Genomic DNA, 25,491 nt, shown 5'->3' with positions numbered 1-25,491 from the left:
GGAAGGGTGGGGGGGTCTTTGGGGCGAAGTCCCCGGAAGGGTGGGGGGGATCTCTGGGGTGGGGCCTCCCCAGAAGGGTGGGGGATCTTTGGGGCGAAGTCCCTGGAAGGGTGGGGGGATCTCTGGGGCGGGACCCCCGGAAGGGTGGGGGGATGGGGCGGATCTCTGGGGTGGGGGATCTTTGGGGCGAAGTTCCCGGAAGGGTGGGGGGATGTCTGGGGCGGGGCTCCCCGGAAGGGTGGGGGGATGTCTGGGGCGAAGTCCCCGGAAGGGTGGGGGGATCTCTGGGGCGGGGCCTCCCCAGAAGGGTGGGGGATCTTTGGGGCGAAGTCCCCAGAAGGGTGGGGGGATCTCTGGGGCGGGGCCTCCCCAGAAGGGTGGGGGATCTTTGGGGCGAAGTCCCCAGAAGGGTGGGGGGATGTCTGGGGCGGGGCGGATCGGGGTAGATTTTTGGGGCGAAGTCCCCGGAAGAGTGCGGGGATATCTGGGGCGAAGTCCCCGGAAGGGTGGGGGGATCTCTGGGGTGGGGCCTCCCCAGGAGGGTGGGGGGATGTCTGGGGCGGGCCCCCCGGAAGAGTGAGGGGATCTCTGGGGCTGGAGGGACCAGCGTGGAACCCTGCAACACTATGTTGTGTAACTTGTTACATGACACACGTGAGAGTTGCTCACCCTCCCCCGGCCTGAGGCCCATTGGTCCAAACGGTAAACCCTGGATAAAATGGAAACCACTTTGGCCAGGACTGTCCGGGCAAAGCCGTGGGGCTGAGGACACGGATCTCCCGGCCTGCTGTTCTTAGGGGCCCGCCTCAGCAACGGGATTTGGGGCCCCAGACCCAGCAGCACCATCACTTCCTGCCTCCCGCTGCCCTGGGGGTCTTCCTCTGCTGGGGAGCCAAGCAGGAGTGAAGCGGGGGGAGGATGGGCAGGCAAGGAGGAATAAAATAACAACGAACGATTGTTCACTATTTGGGCAAGTAATTGAGATTTCCCCCCCCCAAAAAAACCTGCCTGTATCGTCATTTCTGGCTCCTGCATATTTCTGTAGTTCTCAAAAGTGTACAAAACAGAGAGATTTCAAATTACCAGTGACCCTTTTTATTAAGGAAAAGTTATCATAAAAACGTTAACATTACTCACTCGGGATTAATATTCAAAGAACCTGACTAAAGATTCTGCCTGGGGCAGGGGAACCGTCTTCCTCTGAGTACGTTCAAAAGGAGCGACCAAATTTCTAAATACCTAACCTGTTTGTGGTGCTTCTCTTGTGTACATGGTGTGAAAACTTTTCCATTACAAGGACAGTCCATATGTTAACGGTACCACAATTCCGTAGAAAGAGGAGTCACGTTTTTCCAGTAATGTCAATTCAAAGTCTAGCTGCTAACAACAGAAAATTGTTTGCAGTGTTGTTGTAGCTGTGTTGGTCCCAAGATAAGAGAGAGACGAGGTGAGTGGGGTAATATCATTTCTTGGACCAACTTCTCTTGGCGAAAGGGACACCCTTTTGGGTTCCAGCAAGCTCTTCTTCTGCTCTGTAAGCTCAAAAGCTTGTCTCTTTTACCAACAGAAGTCGGTCCAATATTACCTCACCCATCTTGTCTCTAACAATAGTAAAGAAATTACTTTGTTGTTCTGTTTAAAATGTAGATCCTTTCATGGAGCATGAAGTAAGCAGGTTAGGGGATCTCTAGGAAATTTGTTACACAATGAATCTCTTCAATGATTTACTCCCCAAACTCTCTCATTCCTGGACACAACCTCCACATGTTCAGGTGTGTTCCCTTTTCCCTCCAACAGAACACCCCTAGTTACAAAAATATGATGGCTCTTAACTGGAGGGAAGTGCCATCTATACGGTAATTAATAAAAATGTTCTTGATGAGCTACATTCAAATTACTTTTGAAATCATTTGAATATGACAGTTGATTAGTTAAAATAATATTTGGGTATTATAAACATAATGACTGCGCTGAAGTATAGGAAGCTTTGCAAGGTGGTTGAGCTTGTAACGATATCTTTGCATATCAAGATCTTTGCAGCTAATGCAAATCTTTATTGAGAAATAATTGGAAAATTTGATACAGAAAGAGAGAGCTTTTTTGTTTCTTGGATGTTCACTGTTCATTTTCCAGCTCCATTTTATAGTCCATGTACAGGGTATTCCTCAATATGTGTGAATTGGGTTTTTCCATCATATTTAATTACATGCCATTGAGTGCTTGTGTGATACTCTATTCCCGATCTTAACGTAAGTACTCCCCTTCCTCCCACCAGAATGGATGCCTTCCCTCTACCCCATCTCTCCATTTTTGAAGGGAAGAGAGGGTCCTGTGGCACCTTTAAGACTAACTAACTGTTAGTCTTAAAGGTGCCACAGGACCCTCTCTTGCTTTTTACAGATTCAGACTAACACGGCTACCCCTCTGATTTTTGAAGGGATACTTTTGACAGGACATCCATCTTAAGAATGAGATACCACTAAGGGAAGCATTGCAATTATATTGAAGTGAGTCTTTTCCTACTTAGCACTTACCCTAATAAAAAAGTCTTAACCATTTTGCATCTTCTCCATTATCATTCTCCTTAAATGTTTGATTTCATCCAGCATACACCTGGGATCACTATCGCTGCACACACGGCAGAAGACTACGGCGTCTCCAAGTGCTGAAAAGCATCGTGCACAGCGCTGCAAAATGCAGTGAAATCTATTCTGTGAGAAGAAGCAGGGGTTCTGAGGAGCATGCCTGTTGTACAGCTGCCATGAAGATATCTGCGTTGGGCAATTCTGGCTCCAATGATTGGAAGAAACATCTTGCAACTGCAAAACATAGCAACGGTGCAGCTTCAGGAACTGCAGCGCAGAACATAAATTCCTCTTTTACTCCAGAGAAACAGTCATTCAGCGAACAGGTTACTATCGCTGAATGAACGTTTTGCCAAGCAATTCCCGTTCGCTTTGCTGATCCTTGCACCGAGCTGGTAAAGGTCGTGTTCTCAGACTCTGCCATTGCACGAGAGTTTTCATGTGGACGAACAAAAGCAACCTGTGTCACCAAAGAACTGTCAGCGTATGATCTCACAAAGTCAGCTGTGAACCATGGCAGGTCAGGACCCTCACCCTAATAAGGGGGGGAAGTACTGATGCCAATAACGAGGTTTTCATCATGAGCCGGTATTTTGATCAGGTTGCTAGACGTGTTAAAAATGACCTCCTGGCAATGCAATATTCCAAATGCAGAGACCCTGTGTTCACCACTGAACTCTGTTTTCACGGGGTACAATCTTCCATGGGCAAATACCATTGGAATCTTTTCTGACTCAGCAAATCAGATGGTTGGCAAGAACCATATTGTTGTAAACAGAGTAAAGTAAGAACCTCACTTGGCATCTGAAGAAGTGAGGGTCTTACCCACGAAAGCTTATGCTCCCAATACTTCTGTTAGTCTTAAAGGTGCCACACGACCCTGTTGATTGCTAAAGCTGCTGTCGCAGCCACTCCCAAACCAATGGAAGGCATGTTAGTTGGTATCTTCTAACGAGTTGGTATCTTCTAAGGGTGGCGAGTGCCAAGGCCCTGATGTGCTGCTGGGGCGCGTCCGAGGGCTGAAGTTTCCCTGGACGCCCAAGTCCGTAACCTCCCTCCGTGCGGCACCCAAGCCCGTAACCTCCCTCCCTGCGGCGCCGCCAGCACGGGCGCCCTCGGGCTCCCGGCTTTCTGCCAGCCGGAGTGGAGCCTGCAGGGAAACTCCTCCCGGGACAACTCCCCGTTCAGCCCGCTGGTGCGGGGCCAGCTCCGACTCATCCTTCGGCAGCTCCAGCGCTGCCTGCAGCCCTCGGACGCTCCCCGGCGCGGCTTCAGGGCCGAGTCCTCTCAAAGGAGGCTGCCTGTTGGAGGGGGGAATGGGGGGGGTTTCCTCCCCTCCCCTCCAGCTGCCGCATCGCGCCCGCCAAGGCAGCGAGCGGGACAAGGGAGCCTCCCGCAGGAGGGAGGGAGATTCCGGGAGTGGCGGACCCTGTAGCCCCTGGGGCCAGGTGCAGCTCCCCAGCTGGAGCGGGAGCGGTTGCACCAGTGACTTCAGGCGGGGTCGGGGCTTCCACTCCCTGGTACCCCACACAAGTCAAGAGCAACTCTCCCCTCCCCGCTTCAGTGAAGCAAGGGCAGGGGGTAAATTTAAAACTGGATCCTGCCACATCTTGTGCGGTGTGGGACCAACCCTCTGCCCCTCCGCTGGCTGGACAGAGAACATGGTGGGGGCAGTTAGGGTGGGGGGTCTCAGGAGGGGGCAGTCAGGGGACAAGGAGCAGGGAGGCTTAGATGGGGGGTGTGGTCCTGGGGGGCAGTTAGGGTGGGGGGGTCTCAGGAGGGGGCAGTCAGGGGACAAGGAGCAGGGAGGCTTAGATGGGGATGGGGTCCTGGGGGGCAGTTAGGGTGGGGGGGTCTCAGGAGGGGGCAGTCAGGGGACAAGGAGCAGGGAGGCTTAGATGGGGGGTGGGGTCCTGGGGGGCAGTTAGGGTGGGGCGTCTCAGGAGGGGGCAGTCAGGGGACAAGGAGCAGGGAGGCTTAGATGGGGGGTGGGGTCCTGGGGGGCAGTTAGGGTGGGGCGTCTCAGGAGGGGGCAGTCAGGGGACAAGGAGCGCGGGGGGGTTGGGGGTTCTGAGGGGGCAGTTAGGGGGCGGGAAATGGGAGGGAGAGGATGGGGGTGGGGCTAGGGCAGGGTTCCCCCCGTCCTCGTTTTTGATTGTTGAAATATGGTAACCCTAGTTTTAAGGGCAGAGAGAAAACGCGGGATTGCGCTGCTTCATTTGCCTTTGGTCTCCTGGCTCCTGGCGTCGCCTGCGGGGTCTGAAAACAGAGCAGTGAGCATTTATGGTGGCCACAGCTTAACAGAACTAGTGATTTTGCGTGCATCCGTTTGTGGGGGCCCAACCTGGGATATCTGAAAGGGAGACAGTTCAGAAAATCCAGCCACCTTTAGGTTGCCTTTGGTTGACCACCCAGAAATGAAGGCATCCCCAAATCACCGCTCACTTCTGAGAAAGAGCTGGGAGAGTGAAAGGAAGAGCGCGAGAGATGCTCCGAGGGCAGACAGAGGAACTGCAGCTCCTAATCCCGGTTGGTTCTCGTTTCTCTGGGCCGTGCTACTTTCTTCTTACTGACTGGGGCACAAGTCTGTACCAAACTCCATCACCTCAAGTCCAACTCCAGGTGCTTATGATTTTTCTTTCCCTTGCAACTGATACCAACATGATGGCAGGTGTGGTAGCAGGCGGTCTGGGTCCTGCTTGCTGTGTGACCCCGAGCAAATCCACTGGACAATTTGATCCTAAGTGGCCTTTGATTTGGAGAGCCTCCGTTTTTGGTGACCACCTTATGACATTTTGGTCCTGATCTGCAGAGGGGCTGACCTTCTATTGGGAGCTGCAGGTGCACCCGAGGAGGGACACCCTAAAAAAATCAGACCCCAAAATCAGAGGCCACTTGAAAATGCTGCCCTCAACTTCTCCCTGCCTCAGGTTCCTTAGCTGTACATTAGAGAGACTGACAGTGGCTCACTTTGGTGAGAGAGCCAGGGCCGGACACTGCTATAAAAATGCCAAGAAGGATGTGACCATCACCAGGAAGAATTTTTAAGGATTGAGAAGATCTGTCCTGTCCAAGGGCCGTACCTTATGTCCTGGATACACACAAACATAAACACAGCTCTTTGTTATGGGTATGTATTATTTTGTGCTTACAATGAGGAACCTGAGAGGCCTTAAAAGGAGGGAGGGTTGTTTTCCCTGGGCTAGAGCAGGAAAGTGGGGGTCCGGACTCTTGGGTTCTATTCGGAGGTCTGTTACTGACTCACTGCATCACCTTGGGCAAGTCACTTTGCTGCATTGTGCCTCAGTTTCCCCATTTGAATTGCAGCAGGTTCTGAACATTCCCCAAAGTTCCAGAACGGCCGGAGATTGGCTTTTCAGTCCATTCAGTAGCGACGGGTCAGCCACAAAGCGAGGAGCAGCTTCCAGACCCAAACGTCCCTGCAATTCCGACACTTTGGTGCTGTCTGACCTCCACCAATGACCTTGATGGGCCGAGTGCCCAATGCATCTCACTTTGCGTGTTACAGGGTCTGAATAGGAGGAAGAGGAAATAGAGGGGGAAAAAACCCAGTAGGAGTGGAGCGGTGGCTGCAGATTGCCTGGGGGCCAGAAACATGTAAGTGGTGCCAGCAGCCCAGGGAGGTGTCCTGTGTATAGCGCTGATTGTCTTCAGCTGTTGAAATGAGGAACCTGTGCAAGGAACAGCTCTGGCCACAACAGCAGCTTTCAGTCATGAGGGGCACTGGGGAAGTGATGTCGGTAAAACACCTGGGGGGAAAGTCGCCGGGCTGGGCTCACTGGTTAGCTACAGGCTGCAGCCGGCTTTGCTGGCAACGCCCTGCAGCTTCCGCAGTCACGGAGCACCACAGAAAGAACCCCAGGGGACAGGACCCCAAAGAACTCAGGGCTGGGCTCCCCGGGGCTCAGCGCCCGCACTCGGGGCCGGGCTCCCCGGGGCTCAGCGCCCGCACTCGGGGCCGGGCTCCCGGGGCTCAGCGCCCGCAGTGGGACAGGAAGCTGAGCTCCCCTTAGGCTGCGGAATAAGGCCTGCCCTGCTTGCAGGGGCGTGGGGGGGGGAAGGGGAGCAAGGCAGGGCCGGGCCGGGGGAGTCGGGGTGGCGCTGTAAGGCCACTCCACTGCAGTCCTTACTGCTAATCCCTGTGGCGGAGCAACAAGCCATTACTGGCAGCTTTGTAATGTTTACATGGGTGTTTGCCAGCAGGCCTGATCAATGAATCACACGGAAACCGGGCAAACCCGGGGCCGGATCCTCAGCTGGCGTAGATCGCAGTAACATTGACTTCACTGTAGCAGAGCTGAGTGACGCCAGCTGAGGGTCTCGCCCCCTGTGTGTGGAGAAGCCACAGCTGCCCGCAGCGTCTGCCAGAGGCATTGCCCGATGGCTGGAGTACCGAGCCAGTGTCACGCGTGCCCTTTGTCCGGGGCTCTCCTACTCCTCCATGTCCCCTTTTAAAAGGACAGTCGAGATGGAAACAGCAACATTATTTAATAAGCCCCCGCCCTCCCTTGCCCTGCTCAGCGCAGGCTTGTCCTGGCTAAACAGAGCATCCCCCTCTTCGCTGGCTCTCCCAGGGTCTAGCACCCAGCTTGGAAATCTACACGATGTTCAACCCCAGGCTTCCTCGCTCTGCTTAATCCCACTGCTTTCTCCTTGCTGTTTAGCCCTGCAGATGCAGGAAGGTGGCTCTCACCTCCCCTTTAACCATCAGCCAACAGCAAATTCGTTTAGGACGGGTTTCGCAAAGTACCTGAGTCTCATCAACTCCCTTCAATGCTTCTCAAGGCTCAAGCCATGTCCACACTAGCAGGGTTTTGCTGGCGTGGCTATACCAGCATACCATGATACCACCAAAGTACCCCAATGTGGATGCAGCTATACCGGCAAAGCTGAGTTTTTGTTGGCATAGCTTATTCCACCCCACCCCACTCCAAGTGAAACAAGCTAGACCAGTAAAAGCGCAGTTTTGCCAGAGTAGGTGTGTCTACACCAGGTACTTCTGCCGGCACAGCTTTCGGGGTGGAGATCACCCCAACATAGCTATGCTGGCAGAAGACTGTCATAGAGACATGCTCCCAGATCTAATCTTTCCCCATAAGTTGGTCCCTTCGGTCCCTTTGCTGAGTTTCTCTGAACTTCCTCTAATATTTTGCATGCATGTTGCTCCTTTTATCCAAGGACGAGAGCTGATCAGAAAACATGGGGTGTGTTTGGTTGGTGGGTTTTATTCCCCGTGGAATTTTTCAAACTTTTTTTGATGAAAAATACTTGAAAACCAAAACTGGGGGGATTTTTTGGCAACTGAACATGGAACATATTCAGCCGAAAACTGCCCCAACCCGAAAATATTCAGCCAAACCCTTTGAAAACCGAATAATTTCCAGCTGAAAACTGCCAACGTATTTCAGCGTCCCAGCAAATCATCAAGTTTTTGTCGAGGAAAACTGATCCTGCCTGGGAACATTTGTGTTGAGTCAAAGACCCAATTTTCCAGCAAAGGAAAGGTTTGACTGAAAATGTTCAACCAGCCCTGCTGAGGAGCTCAAAACATTTTAAAGATAGGGAAACTGAGGCCCGAGGTCACGCAATGAGCTGTCTTGTCTACATCGGAAAAGGACCAGCAAACCTTTCTAGTGCAGACACAGCTTTTATACTGACCAAAAAGTGCTCGAGCTGTTGTAGTGTACACAGCGAAATAAGCGCTATTGGCACAGTATTGGACCAGGTATAGTGCTTAGCATAGACCTGGCCTTGGTAGCAGAATTTGGGTAAGAACCCAGGTCTCCCCCTGCTGCTGCAGTCACTCGTAACTGGCCACCCTGGGCTAGGGTGACCAGATGTCCCGATTTTATAGGGACAGTCCTGATTTTGGGGTCTTTTTCTTATCTAGGCTCCTATTACCCCCCTCCCCACCCCCTGTCCCCAATTGTTCACATTTGCTCTTTGGTCACCCTATGCTGGGCACATACTGGGATACTGATGTGTCCAGAAACGCACCCCATGGCTCATCAGTGCTGTGCGGAGGGGGGCTGTCACTCATCCCCCTCTTCATTCAGCCCTTTGTAAAGGAAGTTCACCTGGAGGGTGGCTCAGGAGGGCCCTGCGCAGGGTGTCGGTGCTACACCCAGATCAGGGATGGTTTTAAACCTGGCGTTCGATTAAACTTAGTACCCAAAAAGCCCCATTGCTGCCGTGTGTCCTTTCAAAGCACCACACACCCCTGCTGCTGCAGCCAGCCTGGTCTCCTGGCCCCCTCAGCCGACCTTCAGTCCTTCAAGGGACAGGGCACAGGAACAATTTGTACAGCGGGGGTGCTGAGAGCCATTGAACCGAACGGTAACCCCTGCATATGATGGAAACCACTTCAAGCCAGCAGGTGTGGCCGCACCCACAGCACCCCTGGTCCTAGCACCCCTGGGCACAGCTGAATCTAACTCCGCTCTTCCCTCATTTGCACTGCATTTGCGTCTGGTGGCAGGGCGTGACATGCTTCATGAAAAAGCAACTCGCTTTTAGGGTCAGGTGCCAGGACAAAAATCCACCTGAAGTGAACCAGGAAAGTGAAGCAAACCAGGAAACCATGTTGCTAAAGCAAACAGAGGGTGCGGGCTCCCTGCAGGTGACTACCAGCACAGAGCAGACAGACTCCTGTTCCTAGGCCGTGCAGGCAGGACATGCCGCAGATGCGCTGAGATGGGCTGGCCAGGTTCATGGGGGCTGGTTTTGCTCCGGGGCTTTCTGCTGCACTCTGGGTGGATCCTGCAAGCGAACACTGCTGGTAAGGGCTAAGCTGGACTCATGTCTGTGTTACCTGTTTTATCTCAGCGGGCCAGGGGGGAAGGGGGTGGTTACGATATTGAGTAATTTGTATTGTGGTGTTCAGTGAGCACCTTAATTCTGCACATTCCAGAGGGGTTGTTTTCTGCCCTGATCTCCGATGTGAAACATGTTAGAGAGCTTATTCCTTCACTCTCCCACTTCCCTGGTCCTCCTTGCATGAACAGACAGCAACAATACCCGAAGTCTGAAGGTGCAAACAATTCAATGTTTATTGGGGTGAACTTCCAGCAAGCTTAAATCCAAGTTCCTTTTTCCTTATTTTCAAATCCCAACTTACTTCCTGTTTGCCCCTAATTTATATAGTAATATTCTCAGGTATACCTTAACCAATCATTCTACTAAAATTTACCTAACCAATCCTAACATATTGTAACATGATTAGCTAACCAATTATATTCCACCGCCTTAATTAGTTTATACCCAGCAAAATTAATTATACAGCAGACAGAAACAATCACAGAACCAGACGGAGACCATGCAAATAAACATACAAAACAATACAGAAGTGAGGATTTCACAACTACATCTAGACAGACATAAGGAACAGGAGTACTTGTGGCACCTTAGAGACTAACAAATTTATTAGAGCATAAGCATTCATGGACTACAGCCCACTTCTTCGGATGCATATAGAATGGAACATATATTGAGGAGATATATATATACACATACAGAGAGCATGAACAGGTGGGAGTTGTCTTACCAACTCTGAGAGGCCAATTAAGTAAGAGAAAAAAAACTTTTGAAGTGATAGTCAAGATAGCCCAGTACAGACAGTTTGATAAGAAGTGTGAGAATACTTACAAGGGGAGATAGATTCAATGTTTGTAATGGCTCAGCCATTCCCAGTCCTTATTCAATCCTAAATTGATTGTATCTAGTTTGCATATCAATTCCAGCTCAGCAGTCTCTCGTTGGAGTCTGTTTTTGAAGTTTTTCTGTTGTAAAATAGCCACCCGCAGGTCTGTCATTGAATGGCCAGACAGGTTAAAGTGTTCTCCCACTGGTTTTTGAGTATTATGATTCCTGATGTCAGATTTGTGTCCATTAATTCTTTTGCGTAGATCATAATACTGTCTGGACCTCCGGCCTGGGCTCCTCGGCCCTTCGCTTGGGACACCCACGAGTCTGAGTCCAAAGTGTTCCCCGCCTGTCCCCGTCTAGTAGCATCCATCACAGTCCTGTTCTCACAGACACCTGCACCCAGAAATCCTCCAACTTCTGCCCAGCCCCGCGGAGCCTCCTGGGGCCTGGAGAGTGACAGAAGCCAAGCGTTATGACCTATGGTGTTGGTGTAAATTTCACCCCCCCACGCACATACACTCACGTCTCCTGTTGTTTTTATTCACTCAGCTTCTCCAGCGACGGAGGTGATCGTAAATACTGCGACCGCCACCCCACCCCCGACAGCTGCCCAAAGTCCGGCGATGCCGGGCACCACCTCTGCAGCGCACGCCCCAGGCGAGCCAACTGGAATCACAGATACAGCCACTACTGCAGAGACAGTCGTGTTTCTCACTCGTCTTGTGACCAACAGCCCAGATGAGACACAGCAAACAGTGGGCACCATTATCATAGTGGAAACACTCACACCTGGCCATGCCGGAGGTGAGCCCACCCAGGCCTCAGTTTCCCTTCTAGGCATTAGCCCAGCTACGGCCTCTGCAACAGCCGTCAGCACTCCACTAGAAGAGACAGTCGGTGTTTCTGGTCAAGCAGCTCCCACCACAAATGCAGCAAGTTCCACCCCCATGGCAGACATGCCGACAGCTGTCTTCTCGACCCTGGCCCCAGAGGAGACCTGGAGTACGGTGGGCTCCTTCAGTACAGCAGAGCCATCCAGAGGTGTCCCCATGACGACCGAGCTAGCTGACAGTACAGCAGCCACGCATGCCACTGTCACGAGACGCCCAGCAGAGACTGAAACGACGGTGATCAGCATTGTACCAGCAGACGCTGCGACAGCCACCCCTGTCAGCACCACCCTTCCCAGTGCCATAGCAACCTCTGCAATACCCACGGAAACAAGTACCGCAGCAGAGACCACCAGGCCTGCCTCTGTGCCAACTACCCCCAGTGCCACCATGACGAGAGGGGGTCAGGCTGTAGTAGTACAAACATTCACCACTGTCTTTTTCTCTATCCCAGCTGAGCCCTCAACAGCAGAAACCACCGGCACGACTGCAGCAAAACAGACACTGGCAACTGCCTCTGACCCCTCTTTCGTAGTCAGAACCGTAACAGAATGGGAGACAGCATCCGGCGAAACTGAAACTACAGTGAGCATCACAACAGCAGCGGGGAGCACGATGGCACAGCCTGACCCCAGTGTCTGTAAGTACCATGCAAGAGCCAACCCTCTATGCCTGCCTTAGGGTGTTGGCCTGGTGCTGGGTGCTCAGACATCTTAGCTTACCTTACCGCCTCTGTTACACTTGAAGGGGGAGGGCCTTTATATGGAGATGCCCAGGCAAAGATGCCCAGAAGGGCCTCAAGAGTCCAACCCATAAGTCAGGTGTTGTTGGTTCTTAAAACAATAGGTCAGTTCGTGGGTCGGGCAGTGCCGGTCAGTGACCCGGGTGGCTTCTTTCGCCTCGTGGGTGCCCTCTTGTGCTCTAAAAATCTAAGCCTGACTTGAGTTCATGAGACAACCCCATGCACAAAGCTGGGCTCCAGATCCGAGCTTCCACCAGGTTTGGGTGTGTCCAGGTCTGAGTTTCTGGTTGTTAATCAGGCTCCCGGGTTCAGTCCCCTGCGTTGCTTGGCACAGGAAGGGATCAGTTTGCAGAGCAGCTGGTAAGAACGTGTGTTGGAGGGGGCGAGGGGCGGTTACTCAGGGTGTTGAAGTTCATATGAGTTCTGCAGGCCACGCTCTGCTAGAGAACGGCACCCCCGGGGGGGACCTGAATTCCTCTGCACCCCGGGAGTTTGGGGCTAGCTGGTCTGACGGGGAATATGGGACACTTTGCTTTACAATGTGGGATTAAACTGCCCTCTGGCGGCTGCACTCACCAACGCTAGCAGCCTGGTGCTGACTGAGAAAGACGTCCCCTTTTGCTCGGGAGGCAGAGGAGAATTCTGCAAATCCTAGGATGGTCCTTCTAGGAATGCAGAGATTCCCAAAGGGGCAGGCTGTGTCCTCCCCTCTTTACCCAGAGGCCAGCCCTGTGTTTCTCTGCAGCCAGCACAATGGGTTTCCCCACCAAAACAGCCTCGGAAGTGAATTGAGTCCCTGTCACCAGGGTCTAAATGACTGAGGACTAGTCCTGGCTGGGAACACAGGTGCTGATCCTAAAAATGCAGCATCGAAAATAGCTCCTCCGAGTACAGTGTCACTCAGCGGCCGCCCGCGCGGCTACGACCAGCCAGAGGCGGAAGTCTCCTGGGCAGCACTTTGCCGTTCTTTGCTGGCTGCCCGGTGCCAGTGCCTAGCGCTGGCTCGGTGGCGTGAGGTGCCTGAGGGGGAGGAAGTATCAGGAAGGCGAGTTCGGGGAAGTTAGGAGGTGACAGCAACAAAGCAGACACAACGCTGACGACTTAGCGGTGGCTGTGTGAGCTCCAGAAATGTTCTGGGCTCTCCTGAGAGGGGATCTGCCCAGCTACCAGCAATGAGCGGGAAGGCTGGGGCCTGGCACCCCCCGAATGCCAGAGCATGGGGAATTTGGGCACCTGAGATAGCCTGGAACCCACTCCAGAGGCGGTGAGGTCGCTGGGCCATGTGGGAAAAGCAGCAGGCCGGGCCGATCGTTGGCCGTATGGGGAACTTCCCAAGGCCGAGAGGTTTGCAGCCTGTCAGACTCTCTGCAAACCCTGTGTTCTGCTGGATGAGGGCAATAAAAGGGAGCGTGCGCGGTCTGCCGTGCTCACTGCCGAGGTGATTTCCGTCATTACCGGGAGAGCGAGAACCTTGCGCCGTTGACTGTTCGTATCTCTTTACAGCGGCGGGGAGCACAGGAACAGACCCTGCAGCTCCAGCGCTCTCCACCACAGACCCTCCCACCCCAGCGCCCAGTGAAACCCCAGCTGTACCGGCCACCATGACAGCAGCCACGGCCACTGGAGCAGCCACTGTCACAAGCCAGCACGTTCCAAGCACAGCCGCCGAAGCCACCACCCGCACAGCAGAGGCCAGCCCAGCAGCCCCACCTATAGTGCAATCCACACCAAATGCAACCCCAGCTTTACTGACCACCACCTCGGCAGCAGAGACCCCCAGAGCCACTCCTGACATCACCCCACCCCGTGGAACCACAAAGACAGCGACCCCGACCACAGCAACCCAGGCTGTCCCCACGCCAGCTGACACGACACCCATGGCAACTCTGACCAGCGCAGGAGAAACCACCGCAGCAACTCCAACAACCACCGCACACCTGGAGACTGCTGCAGGAAGAGAGACACTCACAACAGCCTCTGTTGTCACCATGCCAAACACAACCACAACTCAAGGGGCTGTCCCCACAGCGACAGAAACCAGCCCTTCAGTGCTTGTCACCCTCACCCCGCCGAGGGTGACTACCACGGCTGTTCAGACCACCGCACCAACGTCTGTCACCGCGTCCCCAACGGAAACAGCATCAACAGTGGGCTCCAGCACAGAAACCACCCCGGTGGCCAACAGCCCCACTGGTGTGTCGAGTACTGCAACAAGCGAGAGCACAGCCCCAGCTCCTCGCACCACAGCAGCAGAAAGGGGAACTTCAACGGGCACCATGACAGAGACACTCATCACCAGCACAACAGCTAATACCACATCCGCCGTCAGCACCACTGCAGCAACAGAGGTTCCCCAAACACTCCGTACTACCACCGTCCCAGCTGGAAACACGACGGTTACATTCCCAGCTGCGGGAGGAGGGACAAACACAACCGCACAGGATACCCCCCCACCGGCTCTAACTACACCTATAGTGCAATCCACACCAAATGCAACCCCAGCTTTACTGACCACCACCTTGGCAGCAGAGACCACCAGAGCCACTCCTGACATCACCCCACCCCGTGGAACCACAAAGACAGCGACCCCGACCACAGCAACCCAGGCTGTCCCCACGCCAGCTGACACGACACCCATGGCAACTCTGACCAGCGCAGGAGAAACCACCGCAGCAGCTCCAACAACCACCGCACACCTGGAGACTGCTGCAGGAAGAGAGACGCTCACAACAGCCTCTGTCGTCGCCATGCCAAACACAACCACAACTCAAGGGGCTGTCCCCACAGCGACAGAAACCAGCCCTTCAGTGCTTGTCACCCTCTCCCCGCCGAGGGTGACTACCATGGCTGTTCAGACCACCGCACCAACGTCTGTCACCGCGTCCCCAACGGAAACAGCATCAACAGTGGGCTCCAGCACAGAAACCACCCCGGTGGCCAACAGCCCCACTGGTGTGTCGAGTACTGCAACAAGCGAGAGCACAGCCCCAGCTCCTCGCACCACGGCAGCAGAAAGGGGAACTTCAACGGGCACCATGACAGAAACACTCGTCACCAGCACAACAGCTAATACCACAACCGCCATCAGGACCGCTGCAGCAACAGAGGTTCCCCAAACACTCCGTACTACCACCGTTCCAGCTGGAAACACGACGGTTACATTCCCAGGTACAGCTAGCCCCACTGTGGCTGCACCGAGCACTCCAGCAACTCAGAACTTCAGTGCAGCTCCAAGTAAGTGCTACAGCTTCCGCACGTGTAAGGGAGGTGCTGTGCCAAGATTCATGGCCAGCCGTCTGGGAGAGGGATGCAGGGTTGGAGCAAGAGGGCAGCGGTGGGACTGGGCCGGGAGGGCACCGGGATTGAAGTAATTAGTATTTGAATATGGGTTTCATTGGAACATGGCGTGGCTAAGTCTACACAGGTAAGACCCAATAGCGTCAGCACCACATCAGGTACTAATGCAGTCCTGCGCAGTGGGAGACCAGGCATTGCAAATGGGTCACACAAATAGCCGCCTTCGGCCCGAGGTCGGGCCCTGAGTGCCTGGAATGCGGCACTCAGGGTTTGGCAGAAATACCAGCTTCCCCGTGTCCAGGGGCGTCAGCTTTGGCACAAGGCGGGAATCTTTTGTCTCTCTAGATCCCCACCCCTCCTTCTAAATGGAAAAGCACCAGGTCTAAGATGGATTCCACCATTCTTCCTGGGCTGTCTTACATGAACACAGGAAGGTTTGCAAGCAAACCATCATCAGTGGCCCACACTTTGCATAGTTACAATAGGACCTCAGAGTTATACTTTATATTGCTAGTTTCAGATACAAGAATGATACATTTATACAAATCGGATGATCACTCAATAGATTATAAGCTTTGGAATGATACCTTACAAGAGACCTTTTGCATAAAGCATCTTCCAGTTACATCATTTTTACACTCACAAGCATATTTCCATAAAACATTATGGAGTGCAGTGTCACAGGGAGGGAGAGGTATCAGGTGCCGAGGAGGAAATGGAAGGTTTATGCTGGTTCTTTCCTCAGACATAGGACCTATAGAAGAAGTAAAATGTTTGATTTTTTGGAGCTGGGCTCCCCCCTTGCAACCAGCACAGTATCTGCACGCCGCTGCAGACAGCACTGACGGCAACTTTCTTTTAAACAGCCACGGAACCCGCTGCTAGGCCTAACTCCACAGCCCGGCCCGGGGTCCCAGATGTCACGACAGAAGAGCAGACAACAGCGGTGCCCAGCTGCCACCCTCCAGCTGCCAACACACGTAAGGGCTGTAACTGCTTGGGGCAAATCCTCATCCGAGTGGCCGGGCTGTGTGCTGGCAACCGAGGGAAAGGGGTCCTCTTGCCAGGCCACGCTATGGCAACTGCTGCATCCCCGGAGCCTCTGCTCTTGAACGACTCGTGGATCTGGGTAGTTGCAGGCCCACCAGCCCTGTCCCCTGCTGATTCCTCTCCTCCCCAGCTACAGGGGATCTGGCAGCGAGGGTTTCAGCCCAGATAAGCCCGACATTCCACAGGTGCCTTTGTGGTTTGTAGTTTTTAATCCCCCTCCCCCAGATCAGCTGTGCCATAAATTCAGAGAACTCGTCTCTTGCTTTCTATGCACAAAGGGGGTCTGTTCTCCAGCCGGGGTCTCCGGGGATTCCTGGCGAAGGACCATGGACCAGGGCACGAGCTGAATGGCCAGTTGCCGTTCCGGCCTGTCTCTGGGGAGCCGGAAGGGCGTTCCGGTACAATTGCTTACGAGGGATTGGTCTAGGAGACCCCGGAGTCCTCACCCGCTGCCACAGGCGCAACACACAGTGAGACACAGAGCCTGTGAATCGAGGGCAGAGCTGGCCCCAAGGGTTGGTTTAGGGATTAGAAATGAGAGGAAGGGTGGTCTTGTGATAAGGCATCGGGCTGGCTTCAATTCCCGGCTTTGCTGCAGACGCCCTGTGTTCCCTTGGGCGAGCAACGCAGGGTCTGTCTACACTGCAGTTAGACACCCGTGGCCGGCCCGGGCCAGCTGACTCGGGCTAAGGGGTGGTTCATTGCCGTGGAGACATTCGGGCTCCGGCTGGAGCCCAGGCTCTAGGACCCCATGAGGTGGGAGGGTCCCAGAGCTCGGGCTGCAGCCCAAACCTGTCTACACTGCAGTTAAACAGCCCCTTAGCCTGAGCCCCACGAGACCCAGTCAGCTGGCACAGTGCAGACGTACCCTGAGTCTCTCTGTGCCTCAGTTCCCCATCTGTACAATGCTCTTGTCTATTTAGATTTGGGGCAGGCTCGTTCTCGTCCAATAAGTATGTACAGCACCTAGCGCCATGGGGCTCTGATCTTGGTGGGAACGTCTAGATGCTACTGGAACGGAAATGATTGGTAACCTAATAATAATTTGCTCTCTCCATTCCTAGCTGGTGCTCGCCTCTTCCTATCGCTGGGACTGACCACTCGCCTGAACATCAGCGAGCCCCAGGTTAGGGGTATGGTTTTGTCTAAGGTGAGCTTGGTGAAATCTGACAGCTCTTCCATAGACTGTCAACGCAGACCGCCAAGGGGGTTGCCTTTAAAAGCAACGGTTGAATCATTGGGGCTGAATAGCCACTAGCACTGTAGAAAGATGCAGAGCATGGTCCAGAGGAGAATTAAGGGTTCCTGGGATCCTGGGCCAGAGCAAGTGGGTGGCCCCTCCCCACCCCTTCCGCCTGAAGCCCCCCCCCCCCACAGCCCCACCCCTTTCTGCCCCTTCCCCGGGGCCCACCCTTGTTCCACCCAGGGTCCCCCCCACTCTGCCTCTCCCCACCGCAGCCCCGCAACCCCTTTTGCTCCTTTCTCCCCCTGCCCCACTGCAGCCCCGAGACCGTAGAAGCTCTGTCCCAGTGGGGAGTGAGAGCTCCTCCAGTCCTGGGGTCGCAGCGGGGCTCCGGGTGCTGAGGCATCCCCACCCCCCGCACTTCCGTGGGGGACCAGGGTCAGGGCACTGGGGCTTCTCCCGCCCACCTAGCACTTCTGCCAGAGAGTGGGGTCGGGTGCAGGGGCTTTCCCTGCCACCCCGCGGCTTCTGCTGGGGAAGGGGTTGGGGTACGCTGGGTGTGGGGGGGCTTCCCTCGTCCCACGGCTTCTGCCAGGGACAGGATCGAAGGCCGCTGGAGGGGATTTCCCCGCCCCTCCTGCCTGGCGTTGCTGCCGCAGAGCGGGGTTGGGACGTGGGGGCACTGTTTTAGCGCTATCCTCATGCTATGTGGGTTTCATCCCTGTGCTTTTCCCTACAGCTTGAGCAAGAGCTAAAAATGAAGTTCCCATGCACCGGGTTCACCATCCTCTGGAAAGGAGAGGGAGAAAAGTGAGCAGTGATTCCGCTGGCCCCCAAGGAACCGACGGCTTCGTGTCTGGGTGCCACGGTGAGCGGGACAAGGGCCACGACACAAAAGGGGACCACGCGGCTGCTGCTACCTGTGCTCATCAACTCCAGAGTGGAAACCCCACCTGGAGGATACAGGTTTAACCCCAGAGAAGAAATCTCTCTTCTGCATGCCGAGACCTCAGGCTTTCTTCTGCCATAACCCTCCTGGACTCAATTTCATAGAATCACAGACTATCAGGGTTGGAAGGGACCTCAGGAGGTATCTAGTCCCACCCCCTGCTCAAAGCAGGACCAATCCCCAGACAGATTTTTGCCCCAGATCCCTAAATGGCCCCCTCAAGGATTAAACTCACAACCCTGAGTTGAGCAGGCCAATGCTCAAACCACTGAGACATCCCTCCCCCCAAGGCCAGACCCCTTGGGCGATTCCATAGACAGTAAGAATTCAGAAAAGGGGTGAATGCCCTTTAAAGGTCCCAATGAAGATGAAAAATGTCGGGTCTGGAGATTTCCCCTCTTCCTGTATGAAAAGAGCCAATGATTTGAATTGCAAGCGCTTGGGACTGTCTCTTACTAGATATATGTACATCCTAGCACCGTATCTCAGTCACAGCCACTAGGCCTTGCTGTCAGCTAATCAATAATATTGGGCTCTTGTGGGGGAGCAGCGAGTGGGGGCTCTGACTGCCGCTGTAGTACTGTCTGTCCAGGTGCAGGCAGATCCTGAGTGCCCAGTATTGAAGAGATTGTTTTTTCCAATTTTGCAGGATCCTTCGCTGGATTTTTCCAGTCCCAGCTAAGCAGTTTGTCCCCCTCCCTGAGGCAAATGAAACTAGTAATTCATTAACTGGTTAATCAGCCAGATAAATCACACTGAAACAATGAGTAGTTAGAGCAATTTTTTAAACACTCCCCTTGTTTTAAAAAATCCAGAATTTGGGGAATTTCAAGACCAAATCAAATAATAATTTTGGTTTTTATTTAATCCCTGGCCTAGCACTGGATTCAGACTGGAGATAGGGTGTAACATTTTTTAACTGTGAGAGTAATTAACCACTGGAACGATTTACCCAGGGTCGCGGTGGAGTCTCCATCACTGGCAATTTTAAAATCACAATTGGATGTTTCTCTACAATATCTGCTCCCGGAGTTATCTGAGGGACGTTCTGTGGCTTGTGTTACGCAGGAGGTCAGAGTAGCTGGGTTTCTCTTCCAACCTCCAAGCCCAGGGAGCAAAGCTGCTGGTTCTGATTCTCTCCCACATCATGCTGCATATAGAAAACACAGAAGACCCCCTTATGTAAACTGAGGCAGAACCTGTGTTCCCAGCCAGGAGCCTGGCTAGTGCCCTCTCAGGGACTAGGACTGCCTGCCTGTGTTGTTTGCACTCTCTTTACCTTTTCCATACCTTTAAAGGTAAACAGCTCCAATATGTGGGCTGGCCCTAAGCAGTAGGTTTTCCAGGGCCCTGTGCTAAGTAGCACATAGAATCATAGAATCGTAGGACTGGAAGGGACCTCAAGAGGTCATCTAGTCCAGTCCCCTGCACTCAGGGCAGGACTAAGTATTATCTAGACCATCCCTGACAGGTGTTTGTCCAACCTGCTCTTAAAAATCTCCAGTGATGGAGATTCCACAACCTCCCTCGGCAATTTATTCCAGTGCTTAACCACCCTGACAGAAAGTTTTTCCTAATGTCCCACCTAAACCTCCCTTGCTGCAATTTAAGCCCATTGCTTCTTGTCCCTCCTTTTCCCCCCTCCTTTTTGTAACAACCCTTTATGTACTTGAAAACTGTTCTCATGTCCCCTCTCAGTCTTCTCTTCTCCAGACTAAACAAACCCAATTTTTTCAATCTTCCCTCATAGGTCATGTTTTCTAGGCCTTTAATCATTTTCGTTGCTCTTCTCTGGACTTTCTCCAATTTGTCCACATCCTTCCTGAAATATGGTGCCCAGAACTGGATACAATACTCCAGTTGAGGCCTAATCACTGTGGAGTACAGTGGAAGAATTACTTCTCGTGTCTTGCTTACAACACACCAGCTAATACATCCCAGAATGATGTTCGCTTTTTTTGCAACAGTGTTACACTGTTGACTCATATTTACCTTGTGATCAACTACGACCCCAAGATCCCTTTCCGCAGTACTCCTTCCTAGGCAGTCATTTCCCATTTTGTATGTGTGCAACTGATTGTCCCTTCCTAAGGGGAGTACTTTGCATTTTTCCTTATTGAATTTCATACATTCATTCACATGGGGCTCTATCCACGTTCCATCCCATTAACACCTTCATCTTCCACTTCTCTGTGCTCACAGCACCCTCCCTGGGTGCAGGGGACCTCAGGCTGTGGAACGAATGGAGGCTGTGGTTGGGTGTCTGTGTTCTCCTTTGGGTGTAGGCCAGCCTAAGAAGAGGATTGCCAATTTGCCTAGAATCATATGCAGCACAGTAGAAATAAACAAAAAGTTTATTTGTAGGGCTATCGATTAATCGCAGCTAACTCACGCTATTAACTCCAAAAAATTAATCACAATTAATCGCAGTTTTAATTGCACTGTTAAACAATAGAATACCAATTGAAATTTATTAAATATTTGGGATGTTTTTCTACATTTTCATATATATTGTATTCTGTGTTGCAATTGAAATCGAAGTGCATATTATTTTTGATTACAAATATTTGCACTGTAAAAATGATAAAAGAAATAGTATTTTTCAGTTCACCTCATACAAGTACTGTAGTGCACTCGCTTTGTTGTGAAATTGCAACTTACAAATGTAGATTTTTTTTTGTTACATAACTGCATTCAAAAACAAAATAATGTAAAACTTTAGTGTCTACAAGTCCACTCAGTCCTACTTCTTGTTCAGCAAATTAAGACAAACACGTTTGTTTACATTTACAGGAGATAATGCTGCCCGCTTCTTATTTACAATGTTACCAGAAAGTGAGAACAGGTGTTTGCATGGCATTTTTGTAGCCAGCATTGCAAGGTATTTATGTGCCAGATATGTTAAACATTCTTATGCCCCTTTATGCTTCGGCCCCATTCCAGAGGACATGCTTCCATGCTGATGACACTCGTTAAAAAAATAATGCGTTAATTAAATTTGTGACTGAATTCCTTGGGGGAGAATTGTATGTCCCCTGCTCTGTTTTTCCTGCATTTTGCCATATATTTCATGTTATAGCAGTCTCGGATGATGACCCGGCACAAGTTGTTCATTTTAAGAACACTTTCACTGCAGATTTCACAAAACGCAAAGAAGGTACCAATGTGAGATTTCTAAAGAGAGCTACAGCACTCGACCCAAGGTTTAAGAATCTGAAGTGCCTTCTAAAATCTGAAGGGACAAGGTGTGGAGCATGCTTCTAGAAGTCTTAAAGAGCTACTCTGATGCGGAAAGTACAGAACCCAAACCACCAAAAAAGAAAATCAAACTTCTGCTGGTGACTTCCGATTCAGATGATGAAAATGAACATGCGTCAGTCCATGCTGCTTTGGACTGTTATCGAGCAGAACCCATCATCAGCATGGATGCATGTCCCCTGGAATGGTGATTGAAGCATGAAGAGACATATGAATCTTTAGCGCATTTGGCATGTAAATATCTTGTGACGCCGGCTACAACAGTGCCATGCGAACACCTGTTCTCACTTTCAGGTGACATTGTAAACAAGAAGCAGGCAGCATTATCTCCCGCAAATGTAAACAAACTTGTTTGAGCGATTGGCTGAACAAGAAGTAGGACTGAGTGGACTTCCAGGCTCTAAAATTTTACATTGTTTTATTTTTCAATGCAGTTTTTATTTAAATAAATGGTTTTCTATTATTGTTTAACAGTGCGATTAATCGCAATTACTTTTTTTAAATTGCTGGACAGCCCTAATTATTTGATAGAAGAATAAGAGTCAAAGGCGAAACAGTGAGGAAAAGCAAATGCAGACAAGTCACACAGAAACCAAACATAGATGCAAGCTCTGGCTTTACACTTCTATGTTAGCTACATTGTGTTTTCTACTACAAGTTATCCATTGCCTCTGAACGGTTTCCCCAGCATGCCCCGGACCTAGAGGGGATCCAGTGTTTTGCAGACAGTGCCCCGCTTACACGCTGGCCCTCGGTTTCTGGATAAACCTGGGTACAATAAACAGACCCAAGCCTGTTTTTTTCAATAAACTGATCTCCTAATGCCCATCCAATTCAGATCATTACAAACTTTCATAACAGACATTACTAGATATATATTTATACACAACAACACTGTATGCAACCAGTTGATTCAATTGCTTATTCTTTTGAGGCCCGCTGTTCTCTCCTGGGGGTGTCTGATTGTTACCAGAGGGGTCCTTTGAGCTCTCCTCATTCTCGGCAGCGCGGAGCTGGGCAGTGGAGGAGCTGGCCACTGGCGTAGGAACCAGTAGGTTCTCTTAGCAGCCAGCGATTTCTGGAGTTCTCTGCTGTTGAGTCTCTAAGCGATCAGAAAGGTTGCAAACAGGGTCCTGGTGTGGGGCTTATCTTAGGGCTACGTGACCTAATTCTGAAGCTCTGCCTACGCTTGGAACATCTCCAGGAAATTAATCCTCCCACACAATGTCCCACTGGACTGATTTCGATAGCTGCTGAATCCGTAACTTTGGACCCCAGGTCATGGCGCAGGTCCAAGATCAGTATAATCAAGCCAACCTGCGTCACAAAGGAAGGAAGGGGAAGATTCCAAGGGCTTGCTCTGGTGCTGGACCCAGAAGGTGACCACTCCCTCCGTGTACCAGCGGCTCCTGGGCACTCAGAGATGCTGAGCAGAGAGAGGAGATGGTTCAGTTTTCCAGTGGCCCTTGTGCCCCTAGGCAAGGACCCTCCAAAGGTGGCGGTAAGGGTCCTGCTGCGCTCAGCATTGCCAGGATGTGGAGTGCCTCCATAGCAGCCACGGGATAGGAGCTACTCACCAGTCAGCAAAATGGGCGCATTCCCCACAGCTGCGGCATTGCGTTCCCCTGGCAACCGTGGCCCTGCTCTGACCCTGCCTCCCATGGCCCTATCACCACAGCAGCCGAGTCACCTGCCCTAGTGCCACGAACCGGGGTGTGGACAGTCAGCCCTAGTGGTCGGAGCAGTGGGGATCAGTGCCAGGAAGAGAGCCTAGGTCAGAGCCTGGGTCAGGGAGCAGGAATCGGAGCTGGGACCAGGCAAGGGAGCAGGGTGGGAGCGGGCCTGGGAACAAGGCAGGTACAGGAGCAATCACAGCTGCAGGAATTAGCATTTGAGCAGCCACCGACTAACGCTGCTGCTGGGCATAAGGGCCGGCCTGGTGACGCCGCTCAGCAAATCAGGGTGGCTCCGGGCAATCAGGATGTGCCGCCGCAGGTCAACTAGCCGGTCCCAGGCTCAGCTGCAGGCCACAGTTCCTGACAGCTGCCCTGGGAAGGGATATATGGGCCATGCGGCTAGCTGCAGCTCTGCGTCCTCACATCCCCAGACCTCGCCGCTCGAGAAAAGCACCGTGCTCCCGACCCCGCCAAATCCCCCTGGCAGCAGCTGTCTCTGGCCTTTCGCAGCAGCACCAGCATGCCTGGCGCCACTCACAGGAGTGTGCTGCTCACCAGGGACCTTGCCGGGAGCTCGATTTACTAGGGTTACCATATTTCAGCAAGCAAAAAAGAGGGATGGGAGGAGCCCTGCCCTAGCCCCACCCCTGTCCTGCCCTAGCCCCGCCCTTTCCCCTCCCACTTCCCGCCCCCTCGGAACCCCCAACCCTCCCCCCCGCTCCTTGTCCCCTGACTGCCCCCTCCTGGGACCCCTGCTCCTAACTGCCCCCCAGGACTCCACCCCCTACCAAAGCCTCCCTGCTCCTTGTCCCCTAACTGCCCCCTCCTGAGACCCTCCCCCCATCCTAACTAGCCCCCTAGGACCCTACCCCCTACCTGTCCCTTGACTGCCCCAACCCTTATCCACACCCCCAGACAGACCCCTGGGACTCCCACGCCCCATCCAACCACTCCCCACCCCCTGACAGCCCCCCCCAGAACTCCCACCCCCCCCTCGCTCCTTGTCCCGTGACTGCCCCCTCCTGGGACCCCTGCCAGGACTGTTGACCAGAGAGGAGACAGTCTCCAATCCCTGTCACTGGAGCAGGGATGCGGGGGATGCTTATTAAGGCCTGGAGGGGACACTGAAACCGGATCACCCCAGGCGTCCTGGGGCAATGCCGGGTCACCAGGCAGCTGGAGGAGTGGAGCTGGCGTGAAACGTCGGGCCAAGGTGCAGCTATGGCAAAGGGTCCAGTAGCAGCTGTCAGAAGTAACCCGCTAACCCTAAAGAACCAGAGCCCCCATTGGGTCACAGGGACCCAGGCAGAAGGAACCTGCAGCCGGTCCCGGGCACTGGCTGATTCACATCCAGTTCTGCTTCAGGGGATGTGCAAAGAGGCTGTTACCTCCTTTATCTGCCCTCAAACCTTGGCCTGCCGGGCACTCAGCTGGTACGGAGAAGCAATCAGGTGGTGCCAGCTGCCAGCAGCCGGCAGGGCTCACCAGGGTGTGAGTGTTCTGGCCAGGCCCCTTTCCCCTGGCCAGGCCCCCTACGCTGGTAGGTGGGAGAGAGCGACGTAGAGCCGGCCACACTGACCCTCAGTCTGGCATTGCTCTGGTCACAGATCTGCTGCTGCCTTCGCAGACCGCTACCGAGGGGATCCAAACTGCTGCTCCTAGAGCCTGCGTGGAGGCCAGCCACAGCCACTGCCCCCGTCTGGGGGTTCCTAGACACACTCTTTGGGCGCAGACCCTTTGGCTAGCAACCTGTCCTGAGAGCTGGAACCTGCTATCCAGTTGCCTAGCCCGGGCGCCAGGCTGGCTCTTCCAACTCCCCTGTACTTAAACACACCCTCTCCCAGAGCGCCACCAAGAGGTGTGATCCTTCTGGGGTACTACGGCACCCTCCCAGAAGGCAAGAAGGTGGCAGTTGTAAAGCAGATAACACACACACACACACACACACTTTGCACAAATCTGGCACATTATTGCTCTCATTTCATCATATAAAGCACAAAAGGGCATCGATCACTTAGTAAACAACAGACCTCGTGACCACAATGCCCCTCACTAGCTCACCCTTCCCTGGGAAGTCCTTGGGGCCCAGCTGGGCTCAGGAAAGCAGGCCGGTTCACTTGCCTCATGAGTCTGCTACATGCTGGGTTGCTTCTCCCTCATGGAGACTTCTTCCCCAATGCTCCCTCTTCCCGTGTT

The 25,491-nt window shown here is 53.0% G+C and overlaps 2 protein-coding genes across 3 annotated transcripts in view; one reads left to right on the top strand and one right to left on the bottom strand.

Moving 5' to 3' along the window:
• FYTTD1 (forty-two-three domain containing 1) overlaps nt 1-25,491 on the bottom strand; it is a 208,279-nt gene that overhangs the window by 90,951 nt on the left and 91,837 nt on the right. The window lies entirely within an intron of this gene.
• On the top strand, nt 561-21,685 carry LOC101939353 (mucin-2-like). Of its 2 annotated transcripts, XM_065557575.1 has the most exons (7): nt 561-2,507; nt 2,607-9,384; nt 10,800-11,780; nt 13,386-15,116; nt 16,046-16,159; nt 17,294-17,379; nt 18,152-21,685. In XM_065557575.1, the coding sequence occupies exons 2-7, from the start codon at nt 9,300-9,302 to the stop codon at nt 18,224-18,226; spliced, it is 3,072 nt and encodes a 1,023-aa protein (XP_065413647.1). In that variant the 5' UTR covers nt 561-2,507; nt 2,607-9,299; the 3' UTR covers nt 18,227-21,685. The 2 variants fall into 2 exon arrangements, with proteins under 2 accessions (XP_065413647.1, XP_065413646.1); XM_065557574.1 differs by having other exon boundaries at nt 561-9,384.

The sequence above is a fragment of the Chrysemys picta genome, chromosome 9, assembly GCF_011386835.1.
Source record: "Chrysemys picta bellii isolate R12L10 chromosome 9, ASM1138683v2, whole genome shotgun sequence".
Taxonomy (NCBI): Eukaryota; Metazoa; Chordata; order Testudines; family Emydidae; genus Chrysemys; species Chrysemys picta.
The sequence above is the reverse complement of the archived record's forward strand: the minus strand, read 5'-3'. Positions and strand labels throughout refer to the sequence as shown.

What these genes read in the sequence shown, in the direction of transcription:
- LOC101939353 (XM_065557575.1), top strand. Translation starts at nt 9,300, where the DNA reads ATGGGCTGGCCAGGTTCATGGGGGCTGGTTTTGCTCCGGGGCTTTCTG. An exon ending in GAACTTCAGTGCAGCTCCAA is followed by an intron (nt 15,117 to 16,045) that starts GTAAGTGCTACA and finishes TCTTTTAAACAG; the next exon opens with CCACGGAACCCGCTGCTAGG. An exon ending in CCCTCCAGCTGCCAACACAC is followed by an intron (nt 16,160 to 17,293) that starts GTAAGGGCTGTA and finishes CTCCATTCCTAG; the next exon opens with CTGGTGCTCGCCTCTTCCTA.